Below are 13943 nucleotides of genomic sequence, written 5' to 3' on the forward strand. Positions count from 1 at the left end.
AATATACTAAGACCAATAGGCCAAAACTGCTGTAAAATTCTGAACACAGAGGACCTGTCAAATAAAGTGCTTAACATTCCATAGACGGTCCCAACAGCCCTTCACTGTCCCTTTTAGTTTTATGGCCTTTAAAAATGTATTAGTCTGTGGCTTTAGGAGTATTTTATCCTCATCACCACATGTGAATGCCAGTTTTTTTCCATCATCACTCAAAAGATATGATGTGTAAGTTAAACTGCTTTATGAAAGGGTTCTGGTGTTGAACCTCTGCTAAATAGTTTAAATAAGTCTATTCAGCTGTTTATTATTTTACGCATCGTATCTTTGGTCTGTCATCTGTCAGATATTTATGAATCATACTTTTCCAATATCAAGTGAAAAAACAGGATTTTCCAAACAAAGTTATGAATGTGCTTTGGAATTATGCGTTTCAAGATATGCCAAAACAAAACATTTCATCGACACAGTACTACCAGACAAAAGATTCTGAATTGATAGACTGTACCAAAAATTCTGCCTGGCAGAGATCAAAATTATTTATTTAACCATTTATTTTACTGTCTGGCAGAGACAGTACTCAATTCTCACTCAATTCACTTTCACTCGCTTGACATCTTAGATCTCACTACGGGACTCGCCTCTGCGGTGCAAAAGAATTAAGCCCTATATTCTGTAGATGCCCTGTACAAGCCCATTCCAACTGTTAGATAGGGTGGATATAAAGACTGTTCTCAGTTCTAGGCATAGTCTATAGCCAGTGGTGTCTCTTCTCTTTATTTCTGATTGGGCACAATTAATCAGAACCCTAACTGCCCACAAAAACCTGCCCTAACTGCCCATCTCGTCATCAACTAATCATTCATGAAAACAACCACATTGATGGGTGCATATCTCACACAGTGCATTTTTTCCTCACAAAGAATAACACATGCATAATTCTCATGGTGAAGTGTACTACAAGACAAGATAAATCATAAACATCTCAAAAACCAGACGAAATAAACAGTGCATGTTCACTACAGCCAATAAAAAGCAGTAGGATTAAATCAGCTTAACACACCATTAACATCCATTTGAAAAGAAAGTATGCACGAAAATTCATTATATGCAAACTTGTTAGTGACTTTCCAGTCGAGATATGTAAGCTTAGCGTTAAGTTCTGCCAGGAAGACTCAATCAGCGCATAATGAATTAACTCACTTCTAACCAATCATGTGTTAACACTCTCAGTATAAAAGAATGGTACTTACATCCGTCTGAGTTCGCAGATACTGACGGCGCCAATTACCTCCATCCTCCCCAACCACCTCCAAGATGGTCCTTTCCCTCCATCCTCCCCACCACCACCAGGATGGTCCCTTCCTTTACCTCCAGGGGGTCGGCTGCGCCCCTGCCTTCATCTTCAGGCGGGATTTGCAGATTCCGTTACCCTCGCATTGCTTGCTAAGGACGGGGCCTACGCCAAAGACTATGCTTGCTGAGCTATTAATAAATTTACTCTTGTTATATCATTTTATCTCCCGAGTCTTTCTGGTAGAAATAGCAGCCCATTAAACTTCAACTGAAACTGTCTCTGATGACTGGACTCCACCAGTATAATGGTATTGCTCATCAGCTCAGAACAATATGAATTATGAATGAAGATTTAGGCCTGAGCAGTAGATTATGTAGACAGGAGGAAGGCTTTCTTGCTGCACTGGCCAATGGCCTAAAACACTTTTAAAGTGTTTTATCGATGGCCTGCAGATCGGTGAAATATTGCACTCATCTCCCTCAGAGAACCAGGTTTTGAGACGTGACCTAAAGTCCTCAGGGCTGAGATATTTAGGTTCATCCGATATTAGAAATTTAACAGCATCCATAAACTTAGGCATCAACAGGAACTGGCGATACACAGGAAAAGTAAAACTGCAGAATGACTCAGAAGACATTGGCTGAAGACTTTTAAGCAAATGCAATGTGCATTTTTATACTCACAGTCTCTGCAGTTGTGTATATTTAGAGAAGATGTGATCATCCAAAATCCTAATCCTATTGTTCTTCAGAGACCTGTACAATTATAAAGCATTGAATTACAAACAACACCGCATTACTATCAGAACATTCAAAGGCATAATAAGTCACAGTGGACTGTCACAGTTGGGTTGCAGAAACAAGGATGAAATAAAAGCTGGATTCATGTGCAATGGTCCAATTTATTTAAGCACACTGACGAGAACAGACAAAGAACTGAACAAAAAACAGAAAACAGAGCTTAAGTAGACCAAACTAATCAAAGAAATAAACATAAGGTGTAAGCTAATCAATCAGTAACCAAGAAGACAAATCAAGAGCGGGAACAGAAAACAGAGCAAAACCAACTCATAGTAACACAAATAGAGATAACACATATCAGAATGCTGAAATGGACATTTTAAGTATCTCCTTTGGTGTGCACAGAAAAACAATTGCACATGTTTCGAAAGATATGAGGGTAATTTGAAAGTAAATCATGAACAGAATTGTAATTTTTGGAATAAATTCTCCCTTTAAGGAGTCTTTTTATTCCACAAAGATGAAGCAATGTGGATAAATTATTGGATACAATTTAAGTGACCACTGATATTCATTATCTAACATTCCTTCATTTTCCAAGAACATCCCCAGAATCCAAAAGTTCATCTCCAGAATCCTTATTCCAAAAACCATAAATTATCTTTAAATACCTCTTCCACCCTGTATATCTCAATATCTTCAAAGTCCAGATCACAATAAAAGTATCAAAAGCACAACTAGAATTCGTGTAGAACAACTGAAACATAATAACCAAACAAAACAAAACCCCACCTTTCAGGCAGTGTACATCATTTTTATTTCTTTTGGTAATTGTTCAGCGCAAAGAAGCTCTTTATCTCGTTAAGCTTTATAATTCAGTGCTTTAAAGCTCTACAGTATGTCTCACTGATGTCAAATCTGTACTCCTCTTCTCCAGCTACAGATTAATAACCTCTAGTGGAAGCAGAGAAGTAAAGCTCTGCAGTTGGCTCCCAGTTTGATGTACTTACAACCACGTCACATTGGAGGAGAAGACGGGTACGGCATGCAGGTTCTTGTCCACACATTCCACCTCTGTCTTAATGCAATCACATCTCTCTGGGTACTGCTTCAGAACTGTAAAACATCAACATAAACAAACATAATAAACTCAGTTATTTAAGTAAATCAAGTACACAAAGCTGTAAAAAAAAAAAAATGTTGCATTGTTGCGTCTTTAGTTTGCTTGCTATCGTTAAGTTCTAAGTTCTACTATCAGGAATGCATAAACAATCATACACTATTTGATGATTTGCATTAATGCATTTTTTGTTCATATTAGGCCTACACTGAGAAAAATATAGTTTTTATCCATTTTGCCCTATTTCTAGTCATTGATCTCTCTTTCTGTCCCCTCGCCCTCTTTTAAATATTACCATTTTTTGTTAATGGGGTCTACTAGAATAAGGTTACATCATTTAATGTTTAAATAATTATTTTATTATAATTTACATTGTTGTAACACCTGTTTTCACCCTTAGCCTAAACTAGGGTGACCAGACGTCCCGAAAAATTCGGGACAGTCCCGAAATCTAAGCTTTTGTCCCGAATCCCGAATCCGGCCCTAATTGTCCCGAAAATTATACTAAAGCCAAATCTTGAGTAGTTATTGTCTGATAAAACATTAAAAACTGTCCGTGGAGGTTGAGTCGTCATTGGCTGCAACACTTTTTGATGTTCTACAAAGATACCAGGCGCAAATTCATATGCATTGATAAGTGAGCGCAAGTTGCAGCAGCCGCAAGGACAGTGAATGTGCAGGCAGCCAGTCGTAAAGGAGTGACTGATTGGTCGCAGCACTGTGTGCAAAAAAATACTTCTGCCTAATGTCTGATGTCGATTACACAAAGCACATAATCTTCACAATTATTTTGTTTTCTTATTTAATGACCGACAGTTTAGTTGTAATAATAATTTTGGCATAAGGCTTATTAGCGTTAGGCTATAGCCTGCAAGGTCTGATTTACGCACTGTTACAACAGTCATTGTTTTTTTGTTTTTTTTCACAATGACATTTGAGGTCATGATTTTAATGTTTTTTTTGTGGTAGACTAAAGACTAATGACAGACTGTTGATCTTTGAATAAAAATATGTTTGGTTCAGGTTTGAAATTCATTATCTTTTATTATAGGCTAGGCTATGTAGTCTAATATGTAATGCCCCTAACCATAATCGGCGAGAATCAGCTCCAAAGGCTTCCTGAGGCACTGTGAACATAACTGTAACTACGCAAACTGTGCCATCAGTTTTGCCAAATCAGTTCAAGCCTGAGTTCTCTCCAGCAAGAAGAACAAGCTGATCAACCCGAACCACCTTTGCAAACACTACATGTGCCAGGGTGGAAAAAAGACCTTCTCTTGGACATGGTGACTATAGTGACAACAAACAAAAACAACAATCAAGTAGGTGCCAGTTGCATAAAGACCAATCTACCTTTTTATGTTACCGAAAAAGAAAAAAAAAAGACCCGTCTTGAAGAAAGAATTACTGCTAATTTCTGTGGTTATGTTTAGGTATGGGGTAGGATTAAGGGATGTAGAAAATGGTCATGGTCAAGATAAAAGTAAGGATAAATGACAACCTTAAGACCAAATATCTGCTAACCAGTACTGTCAGGAAATGCAGAAGCAGTAAGTAATAGTTTTACTATGGTCCATGCCCACTTACCTGCCTTTCAGCAAATCTGTTTTGGAACGATTACGAGGCAAGCGTCACCAAATTAATATTCATGATCCATTCCATATTCATAAAAGTTTATAACTTTCCCCCATTTTTCAGGTCATTATGAGGCTCCTGGTAACTACAAAAATTTCAAGGCCAACAGACTTTGAAAGCAAATAGATTTCCAACCAGATGCTTCTACAAGATCGTAAAACTCATGCAGATTTATGACGCATTACAGTAAAATGAAACCTATAGCATTTCTGGCTTTAAAGGCAACCAGTAGGCTATTGAAGGTTGTAAATTCATGAAATAAGCTCTGGACGAAGAAAAAAAAAAGACTCTCTGGTTTTCTGTCAGAAAATCTGAGTCTGGCCCTCACATGAAAATTGCAGTTGAGTTTTGGACTAAATTTTTTGGGTGAGCCTCAAGAAAACATAATTTATGCTTATCTATGTATTCCTATCTCTTCCAGAGGAAATCAGATCAAGACCGGGACACATACAGCAGTCATTAGGAAGGTCCTGTGGCTCTGCCTTTTTTATGGTGCGATCAAAAATATCCGCCCATCCGCTGTTGTCCCCTGCAAAAAGTAAAAGCAAGTCTTTGTATGAGAAAGTCACTGTAAAAAATATAAAAATGACACTTTAAAGAAAGAAATGACCTAAGAAAGATGTCAGAATGTCTCCCTGCGGAAAACCTGAATAAACATCAGCTCCTAATGTATTTTAAAGTGTTAACATAACATTTTGTCCCAGGTGTACAGTAAGACTGAACCTTACATTTCAAGCCTATTTTAAATGGATGAAATGCTTTAGAACTGAGAACAGCATTAAAGTGAAAAAGACAAATATATGTGGCCTCACCGCAGTGTTCCTCATCTGCTCCGTTTTTGCAGTCTCTGTGGCCATTACACTGAAGGACCTGGGGCAAACACACACTCATGTTCCCACAAGGGAACTGGCCAAGAGGGCAACCTTCTGTCACAGCCCTGTTAGCCATCATGGATGCTGCTGGCGGCAAGAGGGCAGAAGGAGGAAGAGAAGGAAAAGTTATAAAAGTACAAAAAGGACAACCACCGGTGAAAAGCTCTTTAAATCACCGCAGTACTTTGTGATTCCATCAGGGCAAAGAAGATGAATAGAAGCCCTCCAGCTTTGTTAGATGGAAAGCACAAGCCAATGCGGATGATTGTGCACCAAAACACAGCAGAGTTCGATTGAGTTTTACAAAAGATATGAAGAGTGTATCTTTTGCATATTTATTTTACCATCCTAACAATGCACGATTACGGCTACAGGTGCTGCAGTAAATACAACGGCGTGAAAAGCACTCACACACAGTGCATGACGACAATGCTGTATTTTGTAATTGGAAAATATGACTTTACGAAGACGGGGTTCCCTATGGGACGCAATTCTTCTTCTTTCCATATGACATGACAAAGAGAGGTGCACAGGCCAGAATATACAAACGAAAAGTTCTGCACAAAGGCTTTTTCGCAATAAAAAAATTACTGTCTGACAGCTTCATTTTGCATAATAAATTTCAGTTTGTGTTTTTTTCTTATTGGCTCTCACTAACACTCATCACAAAGTGGATTTGTAATAAATTGTGAGGGTGGGTGGCTCTCAACACAGAGCTTTATCATAATGAAACATGGCCTTGTTTCTAACAGCCTCGTATACAAGAAATACGCTGTTCTGTTTGAGGCTATTTGTCACACTGTCCGTATGTCACATTGGGCATTAGTGAATAATACGATTTAACTAGCCAGTGAAATGACAAATGATATATATGCAGCTAAGAATTTTTTTATATATATATTTTTGGTTTATACAACAACCAGAGATAGTTATAGCTGGTTAGTCTTATACAGCTTCTGCATAAAACTGATCACTATACTGAAACGTTGTATTCCATAGCATACCGTTTTCACATGCAGCCACTCTTATAGTGTATTGAGTGTATTGATATTCACTTTGATAATAAAAAAAGTTTAAAATAACTGGGTTCTTTTCTTGAACCAGAAGCTTGCTTCTCCAGTCTGCCCACTTTTTTTTTTTCATTTAGAAAACTGTATAACACACATAAATTAATAAAAGAAATAAGCTTCAAGCATATACTGTAAATAAAAAGTCTTCATCAAGCAACCTCAAGTCATGAAGAGTAGCCTATTATGCCACAGGAGCCAGAGTGCTGGTAATGAAAAACAACTCCTCATGGAACAATATTTTTATAGTGTTGTTTTAGAGGTGTTTTAAAGTAATAACGCCAGCCGCCAAGGCTCAATAGAAACCTTTCTGTCCACCAGACTGATTGGGCCAGTACTCAGACTTCATCAGAATTTTATGATTCTAATTTTAAATGAATATTTGTACAAGTATTCATTTGAACTATTTTAAAATGATTATTTATTACATCTTTTCCACACATATATTTTCAAATCACGTTACACTTTCTTTACTAAGACATTTTGCAATAATAGCTGAAATCCTCATTTACGTTAGCCAGATAATTAAATAATGGTAGCTGACAAGTTAAAAAAGTTAATAAGCACATTTTGCAAACCAAATGTCACAGAAGGTTTGCAAAGGATAAAAAAAAAAAAAAAAAAAAATGTACAAGATCAAAGATCAAGTATACTGTCCTTATTGTTAAGCTCTGAATGCAAAACACAGAGGAAGACAGACGTCACATTCAGTCAAAATCTAAGTATTATCTTATCTTTTGTTAGTTTGTTTTCCTATTTTTAGTAGAATCATTCTTTTTTACTGCCTGTCTCTGAGTGAAGTCTGACCAAGAAAAAGGTTTTCCCTAAGTTATGGGGACCCGGGAAACAAGCTTACAAAACATATTGAATGATCTTTTTTGAAAATCTAAAATTTTAAATATGTTCTTTGATGGATGGGTTTAGGACTGGGGGACATACAGTTTGTACAGTATAAAAACCATTACGCTTAATGAACTTTTACTGTTGTTAGTTTCACTCAAACAATGCTTGTTCACTTTACTTAAAAAACTCAAATAACTACATGAACTTAAGTTAACTGAGTATTTTCAAAAAAAAATAAAAAAATTTGTATTGTCAGCTTTGCTTAAAAACTATTTGTTCAGTCATCTTAACATTGCTGAGTGAAACGCACAAATTAATAAAACAATATAGCCTGGACCTTTGCGCGCACCATAGCTGCTTACACTGAGCAACAAAAAACAGAAGAGCCACGTTGTGGAGAAGATGCGGGTGACTCTGTCAGGTATGAATATTTTATTAATGTTCCTTACCATCCTGATAAAAACTGCCTAGAAAAAAATTATGTATGTGTCCACAGAGTTTTATTATTTTAAGTTAGCAATTTATTGTGGCTATACTAATCTGTTGCATATAGGTTTTTTCATATATTAAGTTTTCTTTCTTTAGTATTTTTCCATTTTAGTCAGTTATGCTAACTTGCATTTCTATCTCAAGACAAGCATGTAAAGACTTCAAAATAACAGTGTCAACTAGATTGCAATTGTTGAAGTACAATAGATTAGCGAATTGCCTTTTTGGTCGCAGTAATAATTTCCCATCCTCTTATTCTGATTGTCCCTGCAGTTTTTGAATATAGAGTGCACAAAAGCAATGCTGTTTTGTATTCATATGTCATTGATTAACGCTTAATAATAAAAAAAAAAAATGAAAGCTAAACAGTAAACACAGCAGTCTCTCGCAGTCATCAGCCTGCACAACTCTCACTAGCTGGCCTCTATTTCACATGCAATGCAAGAGCAGATGTCTATTTATCCTAGCAGTAGCGCAACAAAACAATGCTTCACGAAAAATAAATCGTAGATGATTAAAAAATGAACATACATACACAAGAGTAAATACAAACAGAGTTCGTTGTTATTTGTCAACAGCACAGCAGCTCCAGACAAATAATGACACTCAAAACCAGTGTTACTCACATATTCCGCCAATCAAAGCATCAAAGCATCTGTTTTCAGGCCTTCCCGCTTAGCTCTCCAGGGCTGGAAAACCTTTCTAATATATCGGGGGTCCTAAAGCTTCCTAATCTCAACCCTCCTTTTTCCAGTGATCCTCCTTTTGAACCCTCTCAAATCTCCATCTTGCTCGTTCTCTCTCCTCCACCATCATACGCCCCCTAATAATAATTGCCTACACATTTGTTGTTGTGTCTGGTTGTGTCCTTCCGACCAACTTTTAAAAGTTTTTCAAATATCGCTTACCCCACCTTTAAGATCTGTGAAATGTAAATTGTAGTGGTTGATTAAAAAAAATATTTAAAAAATTGGGGCCAGATTTATTGTTACCTTTATTGATGGCTCAAAAATCTTTGTTTCTGTATTATTTTTGCAAGGAAAAGTTATTACAATTTCTTGAAAGTTGCACATTGCAAGACCTTGGGGAAGAAAATAAATACATTTTGTTTCTAAAAAAAAATATGCTTGTCGTCATTCAATAGTTTTCCACTTACACTTGTAGAGCAAATAGTTAATTTAATAAAGTAAATTAAATCAATAAATGCGGTCACCTTTAGTAATAACTTTTATAAATGTAACATTATTAAGTAAACTGAACATATAAATATTATGTAACAGTAACATCTACTTAAATACATTTTGTCAGCTTTACTTGAATTTCTTTTGTTCATTCAACTAAATTGTTATTTGTACAAATTACTAAATATAGTTGCGTGGAACCACTTGAAACGTCCCGGGTTACGTATGTAACCCTGGTTCCCCGAGGGGACGGACGCTGCGTGAAATCGCAGTGGGAACGCCTCCAGCGTAGTGCGTCTGAAGCATGAATGAAATCAGTCAATGGCGAGACGGAACGTAGTAGGCGGGTGACGTCACCGACCAGGAAACTATAAAGCACCCCTGAAACACAAGCGAAACAGCTTACGATGTTACTGAAGCAAGCGATCCACGGGGATGCCGGGAGCATGGCAGGACACGCAGCGTCCGTCCCCTCGGGGAACCAGGGTTACATACGTAACCCGGGACGTTCCCCTTCAGGGACTACCGCTGCGTGAAATCGCAGTGGGAACGCAATACCCACGTCCCCATGCGAGCAAGCCCCGTCGTGTGAAATCAAGGTGCACAGGCTGACGAAAGAACTTGCGCCCCAGGAGTGGAGCTGAAATCGAGACTATAAAACCTGACGAATGTGTGCGGTGAGGACCAGCCTGCCGCATCACAAACGTCCTGAAGAGAAGCTCCTGAAAGGAGAGCACTAGAAGCAGCCATACTCCGGGTGGAGTGAGCCCGTACAGCCAAAGGTGAAGGCTGACCGGCCGACTCGTAAGCAAGTGAGATGGCCTCAACCACCCACTTGCCCATCCTTTGCTTAGATGCCGGGCACCCCTTGCTGGGCTGCCCAAAACAAACGAACAGCTGTTCGGACTTCCTCCACAGGGCAGCTCTGTGGACATAAGCATCTAAAGCCCGCACTGGGCAGAGCAAATTAAGTTTCTCCTGGTCCGACGTCACAAACGGAGGAGGACAGAAAGCCTGCAGTATAACAGGTCTAACTACAGTAGTTGGAACTTTAGGAACATAACCCGGCCTAGGATAAAGGAAAACCTTGGCCATACCAGGTGAAAATTCCAGGCACGAGGGAGCAACCGAAAGCGCTTGAATGTCTCCAACTCTCTTTAGAGACGAGATAGCAAGCAGGAAAATAGTTTTGAGAGTAAGGAACTTCTCGGAAACCTCTTCAATGGGCTCGAAAGGAGCTAGGGAGAGACCTTCTAGAACGATGGCCAAATCCCATGATGGCACCCTCGTGCGTACTGCTGGCCTCAGCCTCAAAGTGCCACGAAGGAAGCGAGATATAAGTGGGTGTCTCCCAAGAGAAACTCCACTCAATGGGACGTGGTAAGCAGCCAAGGCCGCCACGTACACCTTTAGTGTGGAGTGGGATAGCCCCGTGGAGAAACGGGCCTGCAGGAACTCCAGCACTGTACCAACCGGGCAGTTAACTGGGTCCTGTTGGCGCTCTCCACACCAAGAGGTGAAAAGTTTCCACCTCGCGGCATATAACCTCCTCGTAGCGGGAGCTCTGGATTGGAGAATGGTCTCAACGACCTCAGTCGAGAGACCAGATTCTATGAGCTGAGCCCCCTCAGAGGCCAAGCCCATAGTCTCCATAGCTCTGGGCGGGGGTGAAGGATCGACCCACACGCCTGAGAGAGTAGGTCCCTCCTGATCGGAATCTCTAGGGGAGAGCCGTCGAGGAGGGACACAAGGTCCGAGAACCATACTCGGGCCGGCCAGAACGGGGCTATTAGGAGTAGGCTGACTCCGTCCCGGCGAACCCTTTCCAGAACTCCTGGGAGCAGAGCGATCGGGGGAAAAGCATACAGGCGTGACCTCGGCCACGCCTGTACCATAGCGTCCAACCCCAGCGGGGCTGGATGGCTGAGAGAGAACCACAGTGGACAGTGCGATGTCTCTCTGGAAGCAAAAAGGTCTACCTCGGCACGACCGAAATGTTCCCACAGGAGCTCCACCACCTCGGGGTGAAGTCTCCATTCCCCGGGCCTCGGCCCCTGCCTCGACAGTATGTCTGCCCCTCGATTCAGATACCCCGGGAGATAAATCGCTCTCAAAGACAGAAGTTTCCCCTGGGACCATAGAAGGATCTGACTGGCTAGCTTGCATAATGGACGCGACCGCAGACCCCCCTGATGGTTTATGTAAGAGACCACCGATGTGTTGTCTGAGCGGACAAGCACATGGTGGCCCCTCAGGTCTGGGAGGAAGTGTTTCAGAGCCTGAAACACTGCCAACATTTCTAAGCAGTTTATGTGCCACGAGAGATGATGGTCCTGCCACAGACCCTGAGCCGGGCGACCACTCATGATCGCCCCCCAGCCCGTGAGGGAAGCATCCGTCGTTAGCGTCACGCGACGACAAGGAGCTCCCAGCACGGGGCCCTGGGACAAGAACCGAGGATCCTTCCACATGACCAGGGCGCGAAGACACCGTCGCGAACACACGATCGTGCGGAGCGGATTTCCCCTCGGGGAAAAACCCTTGGTTCTGAGCCACCACTGAAGCGGTCTCATGTACAACAGGCCAAGAGGAATAACGTTGGACGCTGCTGCCAAGAGACCTAACAGTCTCTGGAACTGTTTTACAGTGAGTGACTGGCCTAGCTTGATCTGATTCACTGCAGCGAGAATCGAAGCAATACGAGCAGGGGAAAGTTGAGCCTGCATCGTCGTCGAATCCCACACCACACCGAGAAAAATGGATCTCTGTACTGGAGAAAGCACACTCTTCTTGGCGTTGAGCCTCAACCCCAATTTCTTGATGTGAGCGAGAACGACATCTCGATGCCGAACCGCCTGAGACTGCGAATGAGCTAGGATCAACCAATCGTCTATATAATTCAGAATGCGGATACCCTGTAAGCGCAGAGGAACTAGAGCCGCATCCACACATTTTGTGAATGTTCGGGGTGAGAGTGCTAGGCCGAACGGAAGAACCCGATACTGGTACGCTTCGCCCCCGAAAGCGAACCTCAGGAACTTCCGATGTTGAGGAAGAATAGACACATGGAAGTAGGCGTCTTTTAGATCTATCGTGACAAACCAGTCCTCGGACCTGATTTGTGACACGATCTGTTTGAGAGTCAGCATCTTGAACTTGAGTTTCCCTACAGTGCGATTTAAGAGACGCAGATCTAAAATTGGACGCAACCCTCCGTCTTTCTTTGGAACAATGAAGTATCGGCTGTAATAGCCTGACTCCCTGCTGGGAGGAGGAACCCGTTCTATAGCTCCTTTTTGAAGAAGAGTCATAACTTCCTGCTCCATTACCAGAGCCTGCTCGGGGCCTACCACAGTGGGAAGAACCCCGCTGAACCGAGGCGGACGAGACCTGAACTGTATAGCGTAACCTCTTTCGATTGTGTGCAGGACCCACTGAGACACATTGGGAAGATTTTTCCATTCCACTAGAAAATATACTAAGGGTACCAGCCTCTCGAGGCTGGCCTCTGGTTGAATGTTCTGTGTGACAGACACAGTGCCCTGTAACGGCGCACCTGCAGGGAACAACTGGTCTGTGCACTCCAGAGCCCTCAAAGGAGGGGGCGAGCGACCCTCGGGAAAACGCTCGCCGGATCTCACTACGCCCTGTACTGGCAGGGTTAGTAGTGCAGACCCCTGAGGGTAACGGGAGAGACAAGGCACCCTTACGGGAGGTGAACACAGGTCTCTCTCGGTGGGGGCCACCCTCAGATTTAATCCTGACATCGTGGACGTCAGGACCGTTTAGACGCGGCCTTCTTGGCGACAATGACTGTCCTCAGATCAGCCCTGCCCCGCGAAGACCTCGTCTGAGAGCGCCCCGTCTCATCCCTCCAGCCTCTCTGCGGGGGGGCACGAGACGCGACGCTCTGTATCTGCTGTGCTCTCCTCGATGAGCTACTCGGCGGGTGGGACTGCCCTCGCTCAGCAGCCCCACTTTGAATTTTTATTTTGAGGGGAATATATTTATGAAAAGCTGCCGCCTGTTTCTTTTCTTCCTGGAACCTCTCTGTGACTGAATGTAATGCATCACCAAATAGACCAGTAGGCGAAATCGGGGAATCTAAAAGAAAAGATTTATCTTTCTCTTTCATTGATGTCTGGCTCAACCACAAATGCCTCTCCGTGGCCACCAGGGCTGCCATAGACCGACCAATGGATTTAGCGGTCTCCTTGGTGGCCCGGAGAGTGAGATCAGCTGTCTGCCTGAGCTCATTAATAGTTACAGCCGAAATTTCCCCCCCCTCACTAGCTTCTTTTAACAGGTCAGCTTGATAAGCCTGCATGATCGCCATAGTGTGCAGACATGCAGCCGCCTGACCCGCCGCCGAGTAAGCCTTCCCCACCAGTTTTGATGTATTTTTGAGAGGTCTGGTGGGAAGGGCCGGTGCTTTGAGTGACGACGCGGATTCAGGCGAAAGATAGCTCGCGAGCGTCTCTTCCGCCTTCGGCACCGTCACATAACCATAAACCTTAGCTCCCATAATGTTACCATATGCATTGGAAGTGTTTGTGTAAACTCTGCTAGACACAGGTCTAGCCCAGGTCTTCGACACCTCAGTGTGAAGATCCGGGAAAAATGGTAAGCACCGGCGAAAAGGTTGGGCACGTGAGGGCAGAAATCTCTCATCAAGTCTACTTTTTGGCTTAGACTCCTGCCT

The 13943-nt window shown here is 42.2% G+C and overlaps 1 protein-coding gene across 2 annotated transcripts in view; it reads right to left on the bottom strand.

The window, feature by feature from the left end:
* Positions 1 to 13943, bottom strand: part of rxfp2a (relaxin family peptide receptor 2a) — a 63267-nt gene that overhangs the window by 31437 nt on the left and 17887 nt on the right. For both annotated transcript variants that reach the window (XM_084401297.1, XM_084401296.1), the window contains exons 2-5: positions 5602 to 5745; positions 5241 to 5318; positions 3045 to 3150; positions 1978 to 2049 (exon numbers count right to left, since the gene is read on the bottom strand). In XM_084401297.1, coding sequence (XP_084257423.1) covers positions 1978 to 2049; positions 3045 to 3150; positions 5241 to 5318; positions 5602 to 5745 — 400 coding nt within the window. The remainder of the gene's footprint in view (positions 1 to 1977; positions 2050 to 3044; positions 3151 to 5240; positions 5319 to 5601; positions 5746 to 13943) is intronic.

Source organism: Rutilus rutilus (genome assembly GCF_951802725.1).
Source record: "Rutilus rutilus genome assembly, chromosome: 25".
Taxonomy (NCBI): Eukaryota; Metazoa; Chordata; class Actinopteri; order Cypriniformes; family Leuciscidae; genus Rutilus; species Rutilus rutilus.